Source organism: Gouania willdenowi, chromosome 12 (assembly GCF_900634775.1).
Source record: "Gouania willdenowi chromosome 12, fGouWil2.1, whole genome shotgun sequence".
Lineage (NCBI taxonomy): Eukaryota > Metazoa > Chordata > Actinopteri > Blenniiformes > Gobiesocidae > Gouania > Gouania willdenowi.
The window spans coordinates 27,011,854-27,036,700 of NC_041055.1; the positions used below are offsets into that span (position 1 = coordinate 27,011,854).

General features: G+C 35.0%; 2 protein-coding genes across 2 annotated transcripts; one reads left to right on the top strand and one right to left on the bottom strand.

The window, feature by feature from the left end:
• Positions 1 to 1,201: 1,201 nt before the first annotated feature.
• LOC114472791 (bone morphogenetic protein 5-like) lies at positions 1,202 to 5,532 on the bottom strand. The gene is made up of 5 exons (XM_028462039.1): positions 5,196 to 5,532; positions 4,169 to 4,317; positions 3,965 to 4,060; positions 3,751 to 3,881; positions 1,202 to 2,392 (listed from the first exon to the last, which is right to left on the bottom strand). The coding sequence occupies exons 1-5, from the start codon at positions 5,315 to 5,317 to the stop codon at positions 2,255 to 2,257; spliced, it is 636 nt and encodes a 211-aa protein (XP_028317840.1). The 5' UTR covers positions 5,318 to 5,532; the 3' UTR covers positions 1,202 to 2,254.
• A 5,357-nt stretch (positions 5,533 to 10,889) lies between these two features.
• Positions 10,890 to 23,649, top strand: ppef2b (protein phosphatase with EF-hand domain 2b). Its single transcript, XM_028462040.1, has 18 exons — positions 10,890 to 10,940; positions 11,206 to 11,275; positions 11,380 to 11,397; positions 11,594 to 11,724; positions 13,089 to 13,143; positions 13,414 to 13,589; positions 13,682 to 13,796; positions 13,890 to 13,936; positions 14,497 to 14,663; positions 14,961 to 14,997; positions 15,778 to 15,927; positions 16,012 to 16,308; positions 17,423 to 17,608; positions 17,678 to 17,820; positions 21,402 to 21,508; positions 21,623 to 21,786; positions 22,929 to 23,016; positions 23,138 to 23,649. Exons 2-18 carry the CDS (start codon positions 11,224 to 11,226, stop codon positions 23,320 to 23,322), a joined length of 2,118 nt encoding a protein of 705 aa, XP_028317841.1. The 5' UTR covers positions 10,890 to 10,940; positions 11,206 to 11,223; the 3' UTR covers positions 23,323 to 23,649.
• Positions 23,650 to 24,847: the final 1,198 nt, after the last annotated feature.

The window sequence follows — 24,847 nt, forward strand, 5'->3', positions numbered from 1 at the left end:
TTTTCTGTGTCGTCTTGCTCCTACTTTCTGTGTGTCTATAATTATTATTAATAGTGTTGTTTTTTTCTTCTAATATGCCACTAATTCCTGTTCTAATGAACTCCTCAGGGTTTAATAAAGTATTTTCTGATTTTGATTCTAATTCAATAAAATACTATATTTTCTTGTAATTTATTGAAACATGATTATTTGTCACACTTCTGACAATAGGAGACCAAAATGAGCTGCAGTTTACAATGGAGACTGTATTTACTTACTATTGAAGTAATCACATAAAAGTGTACGGTATTTAAAAAATAAATAAATAAATTCACTTTAAATTACACTCATTGCTTTTAATTTGTAGATTAATCCTTGGGGAACTAATGTTTGAGACACAAATGAAAAAGCATAAGCAATTCTGGAGAGGGTACTTAAGAAGGGGTACCCATGATTTGACAAAAATGCAGAGGGGGTACGAGGGACAAAAAAGATTGGGAACGACTGCTACAAAGTGAACATGTAGCCTAAAATCATTACAAGAATTAAAAGAAAAAACTACAGGACATTTTAGATTTTATTCATCTTTATTCAGCAAATATTATTGAAACAGTACAATAAAAAGTGAAGTGGTGAATATATGAAAAAAATAATAGCACACATATGCTAGGGCAGACATAGGCAACTGGCGGCCCGGGGGCCACATCCCCTCGGTCTAATTTTGTATGGCCCCCAAAACATAATTGTAATTTTTGAGGTTGGAAGTAATATGAAGCCCAACATAATACATAAAACCCCAGAAACAAAAAATGTCAACTAAAGTACAAACAAAGGCACACTAAACAAATACTTAGACACAAAATGACTACAAAAACCACAACATACACAAAAGGACTTCAAAGACACATAAAAGGATTACAAAATCACACAAAATGACAGAAAAATACAAAAAATGACAACATTAACTAAAAAAATATAACGAAAACACACATTATTACTTGAAAAACACACAAAAAGGCAACAAACATTCACCATATTGACAAGAAAATAGACTAAATAAATTCAAAAACACAAGAAATGTCTAAAAACTAAAAAAACACAAAGAAAACCCACACAAAAGGATAAAAGTTTTTTCCAGTATTAATGCTCAGATTGGTCTTTATTCTAAATGCTCACATGAATGTTAATAATGTGGCCCTTGGATCAGACAATTGCATTTTTGTGGCCCTCGCTCTAATAGAAGTTGCCCATGTCTGCGCTAGGGTAACAGTTCAAAAGTAAGTCGTGCAATAACTTTAAGTAATAGAGTTGTATAATAATAACGATTAAAAAAAAGAAACAGCAAAAATGATTTTATAGACGTTTTAAAAAAATGTACATATGCATGAAGTCTAATAAAGAAAAAACAAAGAAACAGACTTAAACTCGATATAAACGAGTTTATAGATTAGCATGAAACAGAAAAATCACACAAAATCAAAATCACACAACAGTGTCTGAAGTCATGATTTCAAATATAATTACCAAAAATCCATGTGGCCCTGTTAATCAAACTAAATGCAACATATAAGTGAAGAACAGCCAGTCAATGGAAAGTAACTGCAAAGATATAAAGACAATTTGGACTATATTTCAGCCATTTAAATCACAGAAACAGCAGGTCTTGCATAACACTATTGCTAAATTTGACTGACCTTCCTTGGAGCTAACGCGGCTAAACGAAATTCTTTCTCATGGAACATCAGAGAAGGGAGAACTGGCTCCTGAAAGCATTTGGCACCAAACGATCCCACATTTTTTAGAGGGAACACTCACTCAAAAGCACTTTGCAGCTATAAATATAGTAGCCTGTGATCATAAGATTTATTTTTAAGATTAGGTTTCAGCTGCACTGCGTTGGATTCTTTGACATGCCAAGGTTATATTTGAATTTATTTACATAAATACTGATGAACTGTCTTGAACTCAATAGGTTACTGACCCTTAGGGAAAAAAAATAAAGGTGGTTTTATTTACTTTGGAAGGTTTTAAAGCAGTTTTATTGCCGGCTGGCAGGTAGTGTTAGAACAGAACAACAGGAATTCAAAACTCAGACACTTTGCTTTGGTTCCCACGGTCAGTGCTGAATACACAGTGCGACAGCCTGCGATAGAGAGACTACGTCTATGAAAGCAGCACCAGATTTCGTAGAATGACACCGGCTGCACAGACTGTGTGTTTGGTGTTATGTACACACACACAGGGCTGTGAAACAAAACTTCTGCTTACTTTTTTTCTACTGGTGGATGGTGCCAGGCCCACAGCTGCAGCTGCGGGGCAGCTTGACCGAGGAGATAACAACGGTGCCAGGCTCATCCATGTAGAGAATCGGCACCATTTCAAAGGCAATGGGCTGGCAACACGGCAGATCCACCTGGAGACGAATAATACAAGTTATACGCAGTTATAGGACGCCATTTAATGTTTGCAGAACAAAAAAATAATAATAATGCATCTATTTTATTAAAGCTACGATTGACTCGAAGGCCAGGCAAATGTATTTGTATAGTGCATTTCATACACAAGGCAATTAAATGTGCTTTACATGATTAAAAAAGTGCAACAGTAAACATTTAACAGTTTAAAAATCAATAAAAACTTTAAATCAGTAGTAAAAACATTTCAAATCTCCGTCTCACTCATGAGCAGTAGAGAAAAAAAGTGCCTTCCACTTCTTTGCAGCATAACAACTAAAAGCAGCGTCACCATGTTTGCTGTGAAACAAGAAGGAGCCCACCTAAAACCCCCTCGTGCAAAAAATGTAGATCAAAAACACATTTAATAACATCAAAACCTACTATAAGTGGCGTATTTACAAAAGAAACAGAAAATCGTCATAAAATTCAGAATATTAATTTAAAAAAGTATGTAAATTAATGACAAATAGGTAAATGACTGTTTACCCTGGAAAGGTTTTACAAAATTACAGGATAAGTGTAAATGCATACAAGAAAAAAAAAAAACTTCTGAACATGTAAACTATGATGTAGTTTTTGTTGCTTAAAATAAACTTTTAATGTAACTACGTATATGTCCAAGGTTAAGACATTAGAGGATTACATCAGCTCATTCTTAGCTTTGCAACGGAAGGTGTAAGAATACGCAGCATAACACGTTTTGTTGTGTCTGGTGAACCAAAAGTGGCCCAAACAGTGTGAGGGAGGTGGTCATTATAGGTCACATGTGTCAAACTCAAGGCCTGGGGGCCAAATTTGTCCCTTTAGACCATCAAATTCGGCCCACAGGAGAAAATTGAAAAGACATAAAAAAATAATTAATTTGTAGATATCTCAGCCCTTCTAAATACACAAATTCGATAAAAATCCACAATATTTGGAGGGTTGCAATTTTTCTCATGCTTTTATCACATGACTGCAGTCATTTTAAGTCTCAAATTGTGGAAAGAACTCCATCCTCCCAAAATTATTTCACATAAATTCCCCAAATTGAATAAAAAAACGGTCACAAAATCAATGAAATTCAAAAGTTAAAGATATTGTTCGGGCCTGATGTAATTTATGTATCATTTATACGTTGTGAAAAGTGCAAACTTTGGGTGATTAATGTTGAAATGACTCGTTTTCTAACCTAATATTTGCGTCCCACTTAAGATTAAACTACTTCGTATTTAGCCTTTGAGTTAAAATGAGTTTGACACTTGTTATAGGTGATGGTTGATTGGTGTAGGTATTATTCATTCTGCATAAATAATCTATCAATACTTCACTATACCTGTGAATTTGTGTCCTGGGCGCCAAAGTTTGGGAACGGACACTCCACGACATCCTGGCCAGGGTTGCACAGAGCGCACTGAACCATCGTGAGGCTCAAAGGGTGGATCACCCAGTTGTCCCAGTTTAGATCTGAAAATGTAACAAAGGCGAACATATTAGTGTGGCTCTAATACAGCCTGCAGCATATGAGCAAATGCCTGTCCTGTGCGTACCCTTCATGTAGATCTCAGACACGGTGGTGCAGCACATCAGGCCTGAACTGTTTCCACCAATGGGTGAGATGGAATTACCAGTGAGAGAAGGTGAAGCTGCAGGAAGGTAAAAAAAAACAACACCATTAGTGTGGTTTACGCTCATAAATGACAGGATTGAGTTTAGTGGGAAGCAGAATTTGTCAATTTTTGGACGCCACTTACATGCAGTGTTCTGTGGAATGGTGCTGAAAGTCCTCTTCCACTGTTCTCTGACACTGTCCAGTCCACCAGCAGGAAGCAGGGGCTCCGTCTTCAAACCAAGAGCCTCCAGGAGACCCTTTCTGATCCACTGCCTGGAATCAGCCTGGCACCTGAACGTCACATTCAGTGACAAAAGAAAAGAAACACAAACATATATGTTCCATAACTATGTTATCGTGTTATTCCTCTGGTTAGGTCTTTATTTGAAGGATCTGGAAAACTTTTTCAATGGACTTAGTGAACTTTAGAAGCTTTTTGGCAGAGCTGAGTGAGAGAGTTTTAGTGTTGCGTGATTGATTTCAGAGCCAAAGCAAAAACAGAACAGGCAGTTACTAAACTCACTGTTGCTGAAAAACAACCACAATAACAACCAGAGGTGAAAGTTACAGATTACAAATACTCACATTACTGTAATTGAGTTGCTTTTATGGATACGTGTACGTTTTTGAGTTTTAAATCAGTCATTTTACTTGAACTTAAGTACGTTTTAAAAAAGTGATATTATATTTCTACACCCAACCATTACTGAGTAAAAAATCATTTTTTTTTTTGTTTTAAAAGGATTAACGGACATTGTGAAACTACAAAAAACATGAAATGTCCTGACAACAATCAAATGCATCACATCATAGCCGACCAATCAGATTAAACGTAATGCACAGCGCTAAAACAGCATTGAATGCTGGTTATTTTCTCAGTTATAGAGTTCATAAACGTAGCCATTCTTAAATTTTTATTTTGAATTAAATTCATTGGTGTTATTTTATTTAAAAAAGATTTGTACATTTTAACAAACATTTCGTTTTATACAGGTGCCTTTATGTAAAAGAAATCAAGTTCCAATTGTGTAAGATTTGGTACATCAGTACTCTTTACACCTCTGATAACAACTATAACATAAATTCCCATTTTACCCATAGCAACATCTGAACATTTTAAAGTCAGAGTTTAAGGGTCTGAATAAATAAAGTATTTAAATATATTATACCTGTGAGAGGAAGCAGCAGAGTTAGCAGACGCTTCAGCTTCGACGTTTGACGGATGCAAAACAAAAGCAAATGCTAAGGACGAGCCCAGAAGCATCGTCATGACGATAAAGGCGAAAGACATGGTGCGAGATTCAAGAAGCCAATCTACAGATGAACTGTACACCAGTCAGACTTTCTGCAATAAATGGCGGGAGATGGTCCTGTGCGTCTGAAGTGATGATGATGAGGAGATGGAAGTGACGAGACAGGGATGCAGCTCAGAGTGGGATTGTTTGGCCTGGTCTGGGAACCTGCATTTTTATCTCCTTGTACACCGAGGTGACCTTGAGATGCTCAACATTGTTGTGTTGTTCCTCAAGTGCTGTGTGAAAGTGTGTGAGGAGAGAGAGAGAGAGAGACTTGAGACAAACACAGGAATGAGAAGCCTCAAAGAGACAATAGAGAAGCATATGGAAATGAAATGTTTTAGTTCAATACCAATATTAAGAGCATTATTTGTCACCTTGGATGCTGTAACGAGTGAATATCCAAATGTGGGATAAATAAAGTAGATCTAATAACTAAACCACTGTACCAGACATAGATGGGCAACTTTTATCACAGTGGACGACACAAAACTGTGATTTTCAGATCTGAGGGCCACATTATCAACATTTATCTCACTGATTAGAAAACTGATTGTTTTGAGCGTTAATACAAAAAAGATGATGTGTATTTTTGTGGTGATCTTATATGCATTTATAGTCAATGTGTTTTTTTGTTGTCATTTCATGTTTGTGGAGTTTGTTTTCTGTGTGTTTTTCTTATCGTGTCATGTATTTTTCTGTATTTCTGTAGTTGTCATGTGTTTTTCTTATTTTGTGTATTTTTTTTTTTTTGTTGTTGTCAATTTGTGTACCAGTATTTTCTATCATATGTATCATATATATGTGTATTTTAAATACCGAGGAATGAGAAGCCAGAAGGAGACAATAGAGAAGCATTTGGAAAAGTATAAAAATTCAATTTCTGCATTTTTATTTAAAATTTTAAAGAACAGTGGTCAAATCGTTGGCTTTGCAATGTTTTAATTCAATATATACATTTTAAGAGCATTATTTGTCACCTTGGAATTAACCTTGTTAGGCATATTCACCCATTTACATGCACACGCACGCACACGCACGCGCACACACGCACACACACACAAAAGGACATAAATGACATTTAAGTACAGAGACAATCCAATCCAAACTGAACTGATATTGTCTTTAGTGTTTTTCTGTAATTCTGTGCGTTTACTTTTGGGGCTGCCCAATATTAGACCACTATTTATGTTAAAAGGATAAACAAATGGCATGCATACGTTTTCAGACCAATTATTGAAGAAAAGGACAACGCTAAGTTCTGTTGTTCTCTACCTAGCAAATAGTGAGCTCGATACTCCATGAAGGTGGAAGAAATCAAGCTGTATATCATATTTTGCAGTCTTTATTTAATCTATATAAAGCATCAAATTTCAATGCCTTTTCTGCACATTTTTTTCCATTTTCGAGACATTTTAGGCACCGGTAAACCCTTTTCACCACTTTTCCCACCTAATGTTGGATGTATTGACCCATTATTGTCATGCATTTTTAACCTCTTTTCACCATATTTCATGATTATGTTTTGCCAAATTAACCCCATAACATGATTTGTCATGCCTATTATTTGCCAGTTCAAACTAATTGTTCCTACTTTTAAATTACATTAACCCCATCCCACCCCTTCCCATTTCTGCCATTTATAAGATAATATTGACACTTTGAACCCTTTCTCTGTCCGTTTTTTGGCCACTTTAATTTGCAACTTTTAAACCATTTCTGTGGTTTTTAAAATCCCATTTCACCACCTTTTCCACCATTTCTGTAACATTTAACCCATTTTATTTCTCATTAAAACAAGGATTAACATATTTATGATGACTATATATTATAGTGAAAATAATAAATAAACTTCCTGGATAACAGTCGATATTATTCCAATAAATAAATACTTGTGGTTATCACAGATTCATAAAACAATGGACCATCATTTTGCTGACTTTATGGATGGACCCCAAAAAGCTCTCCCCTTTATTCCCCCGTGTAGATGACCCTGTCTCCACATGACTGTTCTTCAATGTTCATGTCTGTGTTCAACCACCTTCAGCTATAGTGGTCTCTGGCACCTTTATTGTGGGGGTCGTGGACGGGAATGGTTGAGAATCACTGCTTTAGAGCCTGAATTTTAGCATTTACAATACAAACACATTCTATGAGACTTCACATTGTTTGGTTTTTACATTAAAGAGAGCAAAACTATCCCAGGAAGCATAATAACAACACTTTCTCAGCAGATGTTTTTCCAAGGACGAAACTGTGAGAGGAAGAAATGTACCACAAAGCAACGATTGATGCTGCAGGTGATGTCAATATCTATACAAATATGCGAGGGATAAAACATTCCTGGCATTGCTTAGTGATGTGAGTCTGGGAGGGCCATGGGATTGGAGTGAAATGGCAACTTTGTGTCCTCAAAAATGTCCTTTTCATCCGATTCATCCGCCCAAACTAAACTGTGCATGAGCAAAACTTTCTCATGAGGCCCAAAAAGGAACTTTTATCTGCTTGCAAACAATTATAATTCATCCACAGTGCCAGAGGAATTCTGGGTGCAAGCTGATACAAGATCTTTTTATTTCTGAAGTATAAGCACATCATTTTTAGCACTGTATCACATGGGAAGCAGAAATGAAGCTTTTCTGCATTACAAAACATTATGTGTATCCCACTGTGTAAACAAATAAGGAATATAGGAAGAATCGCAAATAACGGTTCAATTCATCTAACAATAATTTGTTATTTTTGTTCCTGGAAACAGTCACATCCCTGCATGTCTCTAAAGACATCGTGTATTACCCCAGATGATGATGTAGATCAGACATAAGCAACTGGTGGCCCGGGGGCCACATGCGGCCCTCGGTCTAATTTAATGCGGCCCCCAAACTAAACATACAAAATGACAGAAAAATAAGCAAAAAAAAAAAAAGCAAGAATAGATAAAGAAATATAAAGAATTACAAAATTGCAGGAAAATACAGTAAAAAACAAGAAAAACATAGTAAATACTCCAAAACCACACAAAAGTACTCCAAAAATTAACAAAACTACAACAATTACACAATTACTCAGAAAAATATACAAAATTACATAAAATAACAACAAAAATATACAAAAAGACAAGAAAAATATGATAAATGACTTTGGAAACCCACAGTACTAACAAACAAGCAAAATGACAACATAAATACACAATAGGACTCCAAAAAACATATGTTTTACTGGAAAAATTCACAAAAGGACTACAGAAATGCACAAAATGCCTCATAACGAGCAAGACAACAACAAACATACACAGAATGAATAAAAAAACATGACATGAATGTTGACAACGTGGCCCTGCGATCAAACAAACACATTTTTGTGGCCCCGTTGTGATAACAGTTGCCCTCCACTGATGTAGATGGTAAAAAGGTGCGGTGTGGAAAAAAGGTCTTTGTTGAAACTGACTTGCAAAATAATACAAAGCAGAATAAAAAACAGGACTACCAGAGATAGGTGCCCTGTGAGAGCATCAAATCATATTCTAAGTGAAAACAGGAGATAAAGTGTATATATATCTTCCACAGGATTTTCAGACAAACATATGTTGACTAAATTAGCCTTAGCTTGGACACAAAGAGAGGAAGCAACACACGTTTACTCGTGGACCTAAAGGTGGTAAGAATCCTATTCGTCAAAGAACTAGAGCCAGAATCAGACACTTTTATGACATACAGCTGCTGTTCCAGGAAGAGACCAGTTTGGGACCAAGTTACTTTGTTGGTTCACAAGTCAATATAACACTCTAGCAACTGTACATCTGTGCTGGTTGGGTTTAATTGTGAAAACATGTGTTCAAGCATTCAAATTTAGATAAGGAAAGGTATATTGGATTAAATGAATATCATATGAAACAGTCAATGCACCACAACGTGATCCACACATCAGTAGGTTGAGGTCTTGCACAACATAACATGCTCTACAGGTCTGAACAAAATGCTTTGATTTCCTTGGCAGCAAACTTCGCCCAAAGCTCGAACAGTTCTTTTCATGTGTGAGCAGGTATATTTTAGAATCAATGAGATCAAAGCCTTTGTTAGCACGATACAAACATTTTAAGCTACTACGCCTTTTTATTTGGTTGCAAGGATTTAACACAGTGACAGTGGAATTTTAAAATTTGATCTTGATATTATTTTTATTGTTTAATATGATTTTGCCATTTTTTTTTAACTGAAAACATTAGATATTTGAATTGTTGTAAAATGAAAAATAAAAGGTGGTGATGTTGGACTTGATATTTGGTCAAATGACTTCCATTGCACAGTTGTAATAACAGCACAAACTGTGGGAGAAACGAGCTGCGGACTTTCCACTACGATACACAAATGTTTGAATGTTTGAACACCTGTTGCAGATCAGTAATCCAACACAGGAAGGATGAACACAAGTTTGCAGATGTCTCAAACTCCGATAAGACTCCACTGAATAATACTTTTACACACTTGTGGAAGTTCATTTCACCAGGCATGACACAACACCTGGATGTGAACCTTGGTTCTGATAACACTGCCTGAAACATTGTAACTAACTTCTGCAAGTCTGTCAATGCTTTTTAATAGTTATAATAATTACAAGCAACCATGGTGAGAAAAATATACAGCCAGACAATGGCTATGCATGCCTGGGAAAAAAACTTAGCATTTGCTGAAGAAAAATGCAGTTAGAGACACAAAGTTGAACATTTTGTAATAATTGCTTATGAACTTCTGAAGCTGCAGATAAGAAATAAATAAATAGGGTTTTTAGGTTTAATTAAATTCAATTATATTATATTAAATTAAAAAGCTATTGCATGATGAAGAATCTACAAGATAAAAGTAAAGATATTAAAATAATTTAACTTTAACTACACTCATTAAATTAATAATTATATTAATAATTATATATATATATATATATATATATATAATATTTAATATTCTAACAAAAAAATATATGTGTTAAAAAAGTGTAAAGAGTCCAAAAGTTTAAAGTTTAGTTGAAAAAAAAAACCCACATTTAAAAATCTATAAAAATGTAAAACAATATCGGAAATAAATAACTAAATTATCAGGAATTATAGCTCAGTTAAACTTTATTTAAAAATCTAAAAAAAAAAAAAAAAGAAAATCAATATAAAAGTATAATGAGTAATATAGGAAATAACTGATTACTTATTTATCTATAGTTCAGTTAAAAAATAAATAAATAAACATTTTAAAAATCTAAAAAAACAGAAAATGAATATAAAAATAAAATGAGTAATTACTACTAATTAATAAGTATATGAGTTGCACTGAAGATGATCTGTTCTATTACTGCAGCCTCCTTTATGAGTGCCAGCTGTAGTCAGGTTTAATCCTAATCCACTTGTTTTCATAAAGCGATCAACTGAAAGCTGAGAGTGTGAGAAGCAGCACTAACAGTCCATTTAATTAAGCTACAGCCGCTCTGCGGACATAAAATGTATCAAAGTTTAGGACATTTTTAATAATTTCACTTTACTAAAGCCTTGGACTGTCAATGGCACAGCTGCTGAGGCAAAAGGAAAGCGTTTGATGCAGGAATGCTGATGGAGATAACTGGGGTTGGAGTTAGGTAAGTGTTGTTTGATTAGCTTTTTACTCAGGCCAAAATACTTTTAATAAAAAAAATAAATAATAAAAAAAAAATGCAAAATGTCTTTTATAACATTTAATTCAAGTTTCACTAAAAACTTAGCTGTGTTTTTGAAACCTATATACAAGGCTACTTGTAAAAATGTAATAGACCAGGTAATTGTGTAGTGAAGGGGAGGGATTTTCCTCTTTTGTATAAAAAAAAAATCCATATTTGCAAAAATCAATCTTTGTATCTTTTACAGTGAAAACTGCAAAAAGCCATGGGATGTGGTATGGGAAAGTCAGGAGCAAAGCCCAAGAAACATGATAAAGGTAAAGCAATAACAAAATCTAGCTTTTGATCACCTTTAAAATAAAATAAATTTGCCTTTTTTACATTTACATGCTCTAATATTTGAACTTTTTTGCTATTTTAGTGAACATCTCAATACCAGGTATATGAATATTATCATTTTTCAGCTTTTTAAGTTTGAAACATTGAAGAAAAGCACCTTTGTTATTGTTGGGTAACTTCTTCTTCCCCCATTTGATTTACATGCACTCTTTGAAGCTGCCATTGGTAAATCTATTTGTTTAGATGCAACATAATGGAAGAAAATGTAAAAGATTACCTGAAATTCTCTGAATCAGCAGCAATCCGAGCAGCTGTGCTGATCCAGCGTTGGTACCGGCAACATGTGGCTCGGCTGGAGATGAGACGAAGGTGCACATGGAACATCTTCCAGTCAATCGAATATGCAAAAGAACACGACCAGATCAAGGTGTGAAGGCTTTGGACTTTGATCAAAAGGCAGAGTTAGCTATCCTGTTCAGAAACACTGTCCTGGTTGAAATTCTGCTTATATTCTGAGAAAAACAATACTTTAAGAAATGAAAAAATCAGACCTCTGTAGCAGCTGGAAATATATGGTCCATATATGATACCGCATGGAATGATGGCACTAGGGTGCTCTGCTCCCATTTGCCAGAACTCGGCCACAACCAAGCCATCACATTTAGGCTACGTTTACACTGCAAGCCTCAATGCTCAATTCCGATTTTTTGATCAGAACTGATTTTTTTTTTCTGTTCATACAACCATTTCAAATGTGACTTGTATCAGACTCCAGTGTCAAATTCTTCTTTTTTTGACCTGATTAAAGCTCTAATCACAATGCCAGATGTCAGCCAAGAACAGACCAAATAAATATACTTTTGGCACACACCCAGATTAGTTGATGCTAACTCGTTATAATTTGGCCAAAACTGTCCCAAACATGTTTCATCAAGATAACTGGCCTACTATTACAGCATCATGTGTGGGTCACTTTAGGTCCACATCTATTTTGGGGGACAGAAGAATACCAAAAGTGCTGGTTTATTGCCTGATGTGGTCCATATCTTTATGATATCCGGTTGTGAATAATCTGACCATTCCCTGCCATTCGGTCCGAATGGAAAGAACCAATCAGATGTCTTCATGTCTCATCCTGCCCACGCCCCCCTCGGTCCATGGAAGTAATGCAGAAGTTTTTGTCTTTCTGTTGGACAGGTCATTATTTGTTTTGCCTCAGTTATTTATTATCTTCATATCAGATGCATGTTCTAGCTTATGGGGGCGTGGCTTTGGATGGAGCCCTGATGGGAGCGTACGGAAGGGGGAGGAGCTTAGAGGACATCATGCTAGCTCAAATCACGCTAGTTTTCCACAACTGTGGACTGCACCTTTGAGCCCTTTCAGTTTATCGAAGAAACCAAGGTGTCTCAGTTTCACAGATGCAACGTATTCATGTTGAGTTTGGTGATATTCAAACATTTTCCTTTAAAATTTAAGATTTTGATTAATCTTTTTAATCATTCAGTAAAATAATTTATGGCCTACACATATAAGACTATACTCTACGAGACATGGGTTCTCTGTACAAGGAAAGACTGATTTGGTATTTATGTGTGTTGGAAAAGAGACAGAACTAAAAGACACAAACTGGTGCTTTGATGCAAACCTAAACATTCCAAGTTTTTATCAGGACTTGGGATAAAAATTCAGCTTTGCCAGCTTTATCTTTCATTTGAATCCTTTAGTCAACCCATTTGATTGATTAGAAAGCCGACTTAGAGTGAAATATTTTCTTTGTCTCTTCTGTAGCTCTACAACTTCTTTGGTCACTTGATGGACCATTTCACCCCAGCCAGCAGAGAACGTAAGAGAAAGAATGATTGAGCAATGACTAAATGAATAAATGGATGAATATCAATCATTGGCCAAAGATTTTGGCCACAGAGATGCTTTGTTTAACATCTTTGGTCCAAAGCAATGAAATAAACAGTCTCTGTGGCTCTTTGTTCTCATGTTTGGCAACAATACGAGACCAGCAACATTTTTGGAGTCAATGATTTGAAGCATTCATTAGATACTAAAAGTGAGTTAATCCAATCTCCCACCTTTTCTTCCCTTCTTGTCCCAAATGAAGGAAACCTCATATCGCATATCTTTCACGAGAACAAGGTCTGCCGTGACATTGAGTTGGAAAGATATTTCTGCTACAAAAGTATTGAGGTTACTGAGAGCTACACTGGGCCCCATCTGTCCTTCCCCATGACCTTCTGTGGCGTGTCGAAACTGGTGGAGAGCTTTAAGCACAAACAAGTAGGTTCTCTGTAGCCTAACATTCACTGATGGTTGTTATCCAATGCAAATACAAAATAAATGTTAAATCAATCTTTTTTTTCCCTCAGTAGCAGCTCCATGCTCGATATGTTGTGCAGATTCTTGGAGAGACTTGGAGACTTCTGAGAAATCTTCCAAACATTAACCACGTTTACGTCTGCCGCGCCAAAGAAATCACCATATGTGGTACACATTGAGACGGACTCTGCTTGATTTAACACAATTAACCATTTCACATAGTGTTTCAAATAATCACAGCGGTGGTTTTTTTCTGCACAGGTGACTTGCATGGGCAACTTGAGGATCTTTTACTCATCTTCTATAAGGTAATAATCACTCCATGACTATGGGGCGATGATTGTAAAGTTGTGCATGCTGAAATAAACAGCAACTTTTTTGCAACAATGAGGAACAAACCAAGTTTAAAAAATGCATGTGAGTTTTTTATGTTACTTTTGACCAAATTTATAGCAATATTTGTGAAATTTGTGATATTTACTTTTCTTGTAAAAATATAATGTTAATGTTAAATCTAAATGATAACTCTAAATGTTAAATCTAAATCTTAAATGTTAAATGTAAGATCTACTGTAAATCTAAATGTTAAATCTAAATGTCAGGTGAAACTAAATATTTAGCAAATATGCAAATTTACTGGAAGTACCAAAATAAAAAGTCATTGATGCATACAAGCGCTAAATCTGTTTAAAGTTAACGTTTTTAAAGAAACACATGTTTTTTTATACGTGGTTTGTTGCTACATATTGCAAAAAGTTGCTGTTGGTTTCAGCATTCTCAACCTAACAATCGGCACCCCTGGCCCATACATGACATCATATACCAGGGAAGCTCAGTTTAATCTACATCATTATTTTAACTGATGCAGAATGGTTTGCCATCACCTGAAAAACCATATGTTTTCAATGGAGACTTTGTGGATCGAGGCAAAAACTCACTGGAGGTCCTACTCATCCTGTTTGGGTTTCTACTGGTCTACCCCAGTGATGTCCACCTGAACCGGGGAAACCACGAGGACCACATAGTCAACATGCGGTACACAGTCTCATTTTCTTTCTAATAATTTACTTGAAATATGAATGCGGCTTTAGGAAAAACAATGTATTAAACCAGGGTGAAGCAGTAGAAATAGAAAATGTGGTTTTCTTTTTTAAGCATAAATGAAATTAGCAGGTCAAGGTTTGATATTCATCGTTTGTCAGTTAAAATACAATAATGGCTTCTGTTAATGATGTATTTTTGTTTTTAGTTTTATTTATTCATTGTTATGTTATGTTTGTTCATGGGGGCTAGTGTTTTAAATAATTATGTTCTACTTGTGGTATTTTGCAGATATGGTTTCACTAAAGAAGTGTTGGGGAAATACAGGGTAAGTTCCTCTTAGATTTTGTATTTACCTAAAATGTATTACCACGAGAATATAACAGTGTTTGAAATAAATATATAGATAAAACTATAAATGATTTTGTGTGGTTATGAATATATACACATCCACTTATACTTGTATATATGTGGGTCAATGACGTACAATGGTTTTTTACCGCATGATATTACATAAAATGGGCAACATCGGGCAAGGTTTGCATGAATATTATGATAGGATTAAAAATAGAAATACTTTGAAATCTTATACAGGACTATAATATAACTAAAAGTTGAATAGATTAGTAATTTTAAAGTTTTTAAAGACAGTCGCACCACATGATATTTTGACACTTTGATATACAGAATAAATTACAGAAATAATTTAGTAACATTAAAAAAAGCGCATATATACTAAGTTTCTTCATATTTGCTATATCTTTATGCATTATAAACTTGCTTTTTAACAAAAACTTTATTTAGGAATTATGTCATTGACCCATGTAATATATCAAAAATTGTGTAATTTACACAACTACTGTTAATTGCTGTCTGATTTTGCATTCCTGTACGTTTTCTTACAGTTTATTATTTGCAAGTTTGTTATTTAATATCAATGTTAAAATAATACTAAAAAACATCTTTAAATGGTGAAGAGTTCCCATCTTGGCACCAAATATTTATGTTGTAGCTGGGGAATGTACAAACTGAATTGTCCGTCACTAATAAAAATGGACCACAATCATGTTAGAAATATTTTTTCTCAACGTCTCCTGATGTTCTGCAGGTGCATGGTAAAAAAATCCTCGGGCTTCTCCAAAAGATATTCAGCTGGCTGCCTCTGGCTACCATCATTAACCACAAGGTGCTGGTTATCCATGGAGGGATCTCCAATGTAACAGATCTCAACGTGATCGCCGCAATGGACCGCCACAAAGTAAGAGACATGATCAGTCACTACCTAATCCGTTCACTTTTGTAATCCCATGTCGATTCATTCTGTGTATTTGAATATTTGTAGTATGTGACCACCCTGCGGCCTCCTAAAACAACTCATCAAAAAGACACTGGTGGAAAGACAAAGAAGGGCAGGAGTGAGAAGGATGTGGGCCTGGTGGACGGCCCACATCATGGGTTCACCACCCCAGGTTGGGAACGTGACCATCCACGGCGTCAGCTGAGCTGGTCATTGGAAGAAGAGCTAAAGAAAAGACGTAGGATGGCCTGGTTTGACCATTCCTATGGAGAAATGATGAGATCTGACTCCGACTCTGACTCAGAGTCTGGAACAGGAACAGATGCTGATGAGTGGAAACAAGTGAGTTTAAAGAAATCTCTATAGAAATGATAAATATGATGATTGGTGCTTAAAGTTATAATAATTGTTGTGTTCTTCTATGTGAAAATAAAGCCACTAATTTAACACGTTATAGATCATAAGCAGAGGTGTAAAGAGTACTGATATGTCCAACTCAAGTAGAAGTAATGCTACTTGATTGAAATTGTACTCACTTACAAGTACAAGTAAGTCATACATAAAATACTCAATTTCAAGTAAAACTTTGCTCAATTAGATAGTAACAGTTGGGTGTAGAAATGTTAAAAATTACTTTACTTCTTTTAAAACTTACTTAAGCACAAATGAAATTACTGATTTAGAAATATACTCAAAAAAGTACCCATAAAAGCAACTCATTTACAGTAACGTGAGTACTTTCACCTCTGGTAAAAAAAAAAATAAAGCCACTTATTTGTCTATGGGGTGTCAATTGTAAAGTTGCAAATGCTAAAATAAACAGCAACTTTTTACATTTACCAACAAACATCATTTAAATTTTTTTATTTGACTTTTGACCAGATTTACAGCAATACTTGTGAAATTTTTTATATTTATTTTCTCGTAAAAATATAATGTCAATGTCATATCTAAATGTTAAAGTTAAAACTAAATGTTAAATCTAAATGCTAAATGTTAAAATTAAATCTAAATGCTAATTGTTGAATCTAAATCCAAATCTTAAATATAAATGTTAAATCGAAATATAAATTTAAATGTCAAATCTAAATGTCACGGGTGAAACTAAATATTTAGCTAATATGCAAATTCACAAGAATGAGCTGTTATTTTGGTACTTCTGGTGAATTTGCATATTAGCTAAATATTTAGTTTAGTTTCACTTGTAACATTTAGATATAATTATTAACATTTAGATTTAGATTTAATATTTAACATTTAGATTTAGATTCAACCTTGACATTGAATTTTTAGGAAAAAGGAAATCTGGTTAAAAGTAACATTAAAAAACGTGGTTTGTTGCTAAATGTTGTAAAAAAAAAAAGTTGCAGTTTCTTTTAGCATGCACAACTTTACAATGGGCGCCTAATGGTTACATGGTTATATGTCTCTGAATGATGTATCCTTCATTCCACAGATTGTGGATCTCTTGTGGAGTGACCCCATGCCCCAAAATGGATGCACCCCCAATGAGATCAGAGGCGGAGGCTGCTACTGGGGCCCAGATGTGACCCAGGCGTTTCTGGGAAAACACAACCTGCAGCTCCTGGTTCGCTCCCATGAGTGTAAACAGGACGGATATGAGTTCTGCCATAACCGCAGGGTGAGCACCAGAAAAACTGCTAAACGAGATGAACTTGACTCATTTTTTTTTTTTGCTCTCGTGATTCAGGTGCTGACTCTGTTCTCAGCCTCTAACTATTATGAGGTTGGAAGCAACAGAGGAGCGTATATCAGAATGGGTACTGATTTGGTTCCACACCTCATTCAGTACCGGGCCAGCAGGACATGCAGAGATCTCTCTCTTAGGCAAAGGTACACACTGTTAAACCTAAACATTACACATTATATTTATCTGTCAATAAACCAGTGGTTTCCAACCTATTTTGGGTCGTGACCCCATTTTTACAATTTTTGTATCACAAATTTCTGGTGGCCCAGAGACTTTTTTTCTCTAAAATGAATATTTCAACCATATTGTTTTTACTGTGTTACAAATACAGAGTAGTAAGGATTAGTTTTAATTTGAAAAATAATAATAATCTTTGAGCTTTCTGCCTCTTCCTGCACTGTATATCCATTTCTGTAATGTTATGTATTGTTTTTTTAATTGTGAAAAATAGATAAATAGAAATAAATAAATACAATTAAATAATATAACATTTTAATCAGTAATTTATTTTATTTTATTATTTCTATTATTATCATTATTACTATTATTATTATTATTAGTATACATCAGTTTTATATAACGCTTTTCTGGGTACTCAAAGTCTCAATGTTATTTTATTTCCAGGCAACCCCACATGGGGTCACAACCCCAAGGTTGAAAACCCTGCAATAAGCAGTGTAGAGAGTGTACAAGGCTAAAAGGACAGATTGCTTGAGTGCTTTGAGTGCATCACTCTAAACCAGGGTTTTTCAACCTTGGGGTCGTGACCTCACGTGGGGTTGCCTGGAAATAAAATGGGGTTGACTGAAATGTTTAGTAATAGGAAAATAAAATAAATTACTGATAAATATTTTTTAATTGTATTTATTTATCTATTTTGCACAATTAAAAACAATACATAATATTACAGAAGTATAAACATACAGTGCAGGAAGAGGCAGAAAAGGTAGAAGAGCTTAAAAATGTATCATTCTTTTTTCAAACAACTGTATTTCTAACTTCTATACTTTCACTTAGTATAAATGTTGTTCAAATAAAATGCAGTATAAAAATATCTGAGCTGGGGCATTTATTGTCACTGTGCACTAATCCTTGTATTTGTAACACAGCATAAACAATATGTTTAAAAAAAAACTAATATTAGTGAGAAAAAGTGTCTGGGGTCACCAGAAATTTGTGATATAAAAATTGGGCTACGACCCAAAAAAGGTTGGGAACCACTGATTGTAAACACTACACACTGTGGAATGTTTAATATGTTACATGACGTATAAAAGCATGTAAATAAGGGGGAAACACAAAAAGAGGCACAGAAGAACATTGGGTAACACTTTAATTGAAGTTGTATTCATAAAGGCTGACATTATGCCATCATTAGCATAAATAAGGTGTCATGAAGGCTGTTATTAAGTGTCAGTACCCTAACCTCACTAGATCCCTCCATCTTAACTAAAAAAATGCCAACATAGCTCCAAAGGTGTCAAAATTTAGTGAACAACACTTAATAACAGCCTTCATGACACCTTATTCATGCTAATGACCAGAAGCGCCACGACGGGGTAGATAACATAGGCAATTGATATTTTGATTATTTGTTTTAATTATAATATAATTATAAATTATTTATTTTTCCATTTCCAATAGCCTACAGTACCTATATGTTTGAAAGTGTCAGCATTTTGTGCATTTCATAGCCCAAATTACTAAACAGCGCTATTTCCTGGAACAGCTGCACAGTCTTACTCCGTGTCAGGCAGAGGGAGGCCACGCCCACTCCCAAAGGCACGTTGCTGCTCTGCCTCCGTTCCCATTGCGTGTTTTTACGTGTTTACGCATGCGCAGTCAGGTCCCCAAGATGACAACTATTTACGTCCAAAGGCAGCGTAGAGAGCTGCCATTGGACATAACCGCGCTATACTAAATGCTAAACCTATGTTCACAGTGCATTAGTGAATTGATTCCATGTGACCGCTGCTGCTACGTTCTCTAGCTAGTGGGCAGGATAACACTACAGTCAGGATGACAGCGCCAGAGACGATAGAGAAACTTTTTTTTGAGGAAAAATGACAGCTTTTAAAAGATGGGAGACCAACACCTGAGCTACCAGAGCTTCAGCAAAGGTAAGGTCAGAAAATGTTTCATACTTTCTACAGTGAATGGAACAAAAGGAAGGATTGACTTTGTGGATGCTCCTCACTGAGGCTGTTCCGAGTTGTTGTTGTTGTCATTTTCTCCGTGTCTCTGGGTTTCCAACACAAACAACATGAGATATATCTTGTTGGGAGAGTATGGAGGCTATATTAAATCATTGTTTATGTTTCTTTAATGGTGTTTTACGATGTTGATTTTGTTAGATGGCTAAATGCTTGTTCATGTGGATCTTGTTGGGTTTTTTCTTTCCCATTATGAATTTCACATTTTGATAAGCGCATTGAGATGACTTTGTTGTAAATTGCTTTATACAAATAAAGTTGATTTGAATTGAATTAACACTTGCCAGCAGAAACATATAAAATTGTCATTGGTGGTCTCGATTTGCAACGTGCCTACCCAGCCCTAGTGGTCACGGCACGTCACTGCTACCAGCCTGCATCAACGTGCAGTCCTTGTTGTCAAACACACTGAAAAATTGAAGCAAACATGAAAAGAAAAGAAAAAAACAAGAAGATGATGAAAAGAAAAAAAATGTGGTAGTGGTAAGTGAGAATGTGTAAGCTATGGGTGTTACATTATAAAATCAAGTTTGTCCCAGTTAGTCACAGGCACTTTGTCCCAAACTCCCAGTCATCCACCCATCACCAGAGAAGTTAACTGCACCTTTAAGTCCGCGTCAAGTGAATTCTGCCATTTTCTTCTAAACACATTCATAAAGCGTGTATATATGTATTTATTAATCATTCCAATTTGGCCGTGTGGTATGACAAACTTAGGGCACATATTTATTCTTACTTTACACCAATTTTAACAGCTTTATTTAAAGACGTAGTCCAGCTTTGCTCACACAGTATGTCATAAGTCTTGTTGCCAATGGTTGTGTACACATTCATAGCCACACAATAAGTTAATGATATTGAATGATATTTTCTCCCAGAATAAAGCATTTGTTATCAAATGCTAAAATTGATACTAGCATCAATCCTGCTGTCAGTTTAGTCTAGACTGTGTGGCTAATATGTATTTAGAATTGAAAGGTAATATAGTAATGTATCCATACATTTTCTGCTATAACCTAAATAGTATAATATAAGAATATAGCCTAAAAGACCAAAGTGTCACAGTTCTTACTGTAAAATTTAAATTCCTTGTTTTTTTTGTTGTCACTTGTATGCATTTTTTATCATATTTAAGATTTTGCATATTTCAGTTTTTCTGGCATTTATTTATTGTGTGTAAACTTTGCATTCAGTTTAGATATATATGTTACTTGTTATTTATTTTATATGTTAATTATTTAATGAAGTATTTATTTACTGATCTGTCGCCCTGGACTTCATTCATGATCATTCTGGGGCCCGGAGGCCCCATAGTCCTTCTTGCCTAGGGCCCCCAGGGGGTCTAGAAACGCCCCTGCTAAGGACAGATAATGACAGCGTAATGTCAACCTTTTGTATAAAACTTCAAGTAAAGGGTTTACCAAACATTCCAACTCACCCTGACAGGACAAACCACAAACATCCACAGTGAATAAATGAGAAACATGAATGAATCTGTTTTCCACATGCAGTGTTGGCTGGGTAGAGAGATCAGCTCTGAGAGCTCTGAGGGAGCGACTGTTTGTGCATAAATCAGATCTCATCAGTGCCTTTCAGGAGTTTGACCCCAACAGCACAGGTAAATAAATATCCACTGGTTTACTCACGTAACGCTCATCTCATCAACACACTGAACAGACATGGAGCTAATCATCACTGTGGATTTTAATGTGTATCGTTGTCCCATTATAAGGAATGATCTCACTAAAGGACTGGGCCTGTGCTACAGAGAAGGTTCTAAAGCTGGGTTTACCCTGGAGGACGCTACGTGTTCAGCTCATCAGCACCACAGAGCACGGCCTGATGAACTACCAACAATGGATAAAAGAGCTTTCTATCAGAGAGCCTACGCTACAAGTAGTACACCATGCTCCTTCACCTGACCTATCATTGTAATCACATAATTATTGCTAGGCTAATGCTAAAGCTAGGCTAATGCTAACTAATGCTAATATTAGGTGAACGCTAATGCTAGGCTAATGCTAATATTAGCTAAAACTAGCTAGTGCTGCTGTAAGAGTAAGGCTGATGTTAATGCTAATGTTAGCTAATGCTAATACTAGCTAATGATAATGGTAGCTAATGCTAATGTTAGCAAATGCTAATGTTAGCTCATTCTAATGGTAGCTAATGGTAATATTAATGCTAGGTAATGCTAATGCTAGCTATGATAGGTTAATGCTAATGCTTGCTATTGCTAATGCTAGGCTAATGCTAATGCCACATTCAATGACGCGGGTCAGCACCTGCATCCATTCCTCACTTGCATTTTCTTCAGGAAATTCAAATATTCTAGTTGTAATTGTAATTGAAAATATATGTTGCAATTGTAATCATAATTGATTTGTAATTAAGTCCACATAATTTACTTTGTAATTGTAATTGGCATGGAAATTCTTCAAAAAACTGTCAATTACAGTTGAATTAAATACAAAACATACGTAGACAACAATTATTAAAATATGTTTCATATCAACTTTCCCCACTAGCAGTCAGTTCTCTTGAAGATGATTTAACCATTTTATTTTATTTTTAGTTGAAATTTAAGGGTATAAAGATAGAAAAAAGGCTAAAATTTCAAATATTGTTACCAAAATTTTCATTGATTATTAAATCTAACAAGGTTACCTAGAGATGAGAAACAAATGAGATGATAGATAATATTTTTAGTGTATTTTAAAGCTGATTTAAGACAAAACCCACCCGTTATCATAAGAGATGCTAACAGAAAGCTAACACAAGAGGAAGGCCACGTTTTTTGGGATTATTTATTTAAGCCTCGATAATTGTGATTAATTGAATTTGAATTTCAGTAATTGAGAACTTTTCTTGTAATTGACGGAGGGAAAAAATATTTGTAAATTTTAATTATAATTGGAAAAAATGAATTGTAATGAAAAACATTTAATTGACCACAATCCTGTCCTTCACTCTAAATTACTAAACTGTATAACGATGGACAATGTCTTACTTTGATATCCAATGTGATCCTCTGACAGATCTCAGACACCAGCATCATGGAGACGATCTATAGAAACCACTCCAACCTGGAGACTATTTTTCAGATCATAGATGCAGATCATTCAGGTCAGAACACCAGCCTGTCAGCCGTGCTAAAAAACACACACACACACACACAAAAAAAAAAAACATTAGATACATTGCATATACGTATTTGGTCATTTTAAACCGTGAACTTTTCTTTCAGGTTCAATTTCTTTCGAGGAGTTTCGTCAGACGTGGAAACTCCTGAGTTCTCATCTCCAAACAGATATCAGTGACGACGCCATTAAAGGTCTCGCTCAGAGCATCGACTTCAACAAGGACGGTAGCATCGATATTAATGAGTTCATGGAGGCTTTCCGATTGGTGGACATTTCTGCACATGCATGAAAAAACAATGAGGTTTCCATCATTATATGTAACAAGAATTGAACACACACATTGAAGAACAGTCGTATGGAGACAGGGCCATATATAAGGGGGTAAAGGGGAGAGCTTTTTGGGGTCCATCCATAAAGTCAACAAAATGATGGTCCATTATTCTATGAATCTGTGATATTTATCTGAATAATATCCACTGTTATCCAGGAAGTTTATTATTATTTGCGTCACTGTATATAGTCATCTTCAAGATGTAAATCCTCATTTTAATCATGGGTTAAAAGTAAAAGAAAATGGTGGAAATGGTTGTCAAATGGGGTTTAAAAAAATACAGAAATTGGTAAAAAGTAGCAAATTAGAGTGGCCAAAAATGGACAGAAAAAGTTGTAAAAAGGGTTCAAAGTGTCAATATCAGCTTAAAAGTGGCAGAAACAGAGGGGGGGGGGGGGGGGGGGGTAGCATGAAATATGGTGAAAAGAGGTTAAAAGTGACAATAATGGGCATATGCAACATTAGGTGGGAAAAGTGGTGGAAAGGGTTTAGAAGTGCCGGAAATATCTTTAAAGTGGAAAAAATGTGCAGAAATGGCATTGAAATTTGATAAAGAAGCGGCAGAAATGGGAGTAATGTAACAAAAAATGCATTAAAAAAGGCAAAAATAGTAAAAAAAAAAAAAAAAAAAAAAAAGTAATGAAAATAGGTTAAAATATGGCAAGTTTGCTGTAGTTGCAGAAAAAGGGTAAATATTGGAAAATAGGGCTCAAATAAAAAAAATTAAAAAAAATTCTTAGTTTTTTTTTTAAAGCATCAGGCGACCCCCTCCTAGTGTCTCACAACCCCAAGGTTGAGTTTTTTTTTTTAAATTTCTGTAGAAAATAAATACTGGAACACTGAAAATCCCAATAGTTGATTGATGATTGAAAAAATAAATAAAAAACTTCAAAAGTGTGATACCTTAAATAGTTAATTCACATTTTTGCAACTTCGCCTCAAACATACAAAAACAAAAATGAAAAAAAAAAAACAATAAAAATCAATCAATCAATGAGTAGGCATTGAAAACTGTACAGACCTCATTTAATGGATTTCATGTATTTTTACTTTTTTCATTTTGATCAATACTGCTATGAAGGAACATACATAAGTAAATATAAAGAAGCAGCTAAAAATATATATTTTTTTGATTAAATCTTTATATATAATATATAGTCCTTATGTCTTCACTATTTAATCGACCACAAGTAAATATTAAAAATCATTAAATGAGATGTGCCCAAACCTTTGGATGCAAATTGTGTAGCAACACTTGTAGTTTCAGGTTAACACAACTTATGGAAACCTGTAATGGACACAATAATTAGACTTTAGTGATCCAAAGGCCTTAAATTTAATGCTACACATGTAAAGATTGTTTTTGGTTTGCAGTCAGGTGACCTTTCTGCAGTAGATAATGTGTCTAATCTTTCAGTCAGATTTAAATCTGTTGGGTGTGAACCCAGGACATAAATCCTATCAGGTAAAGCTCTGCTTTGAT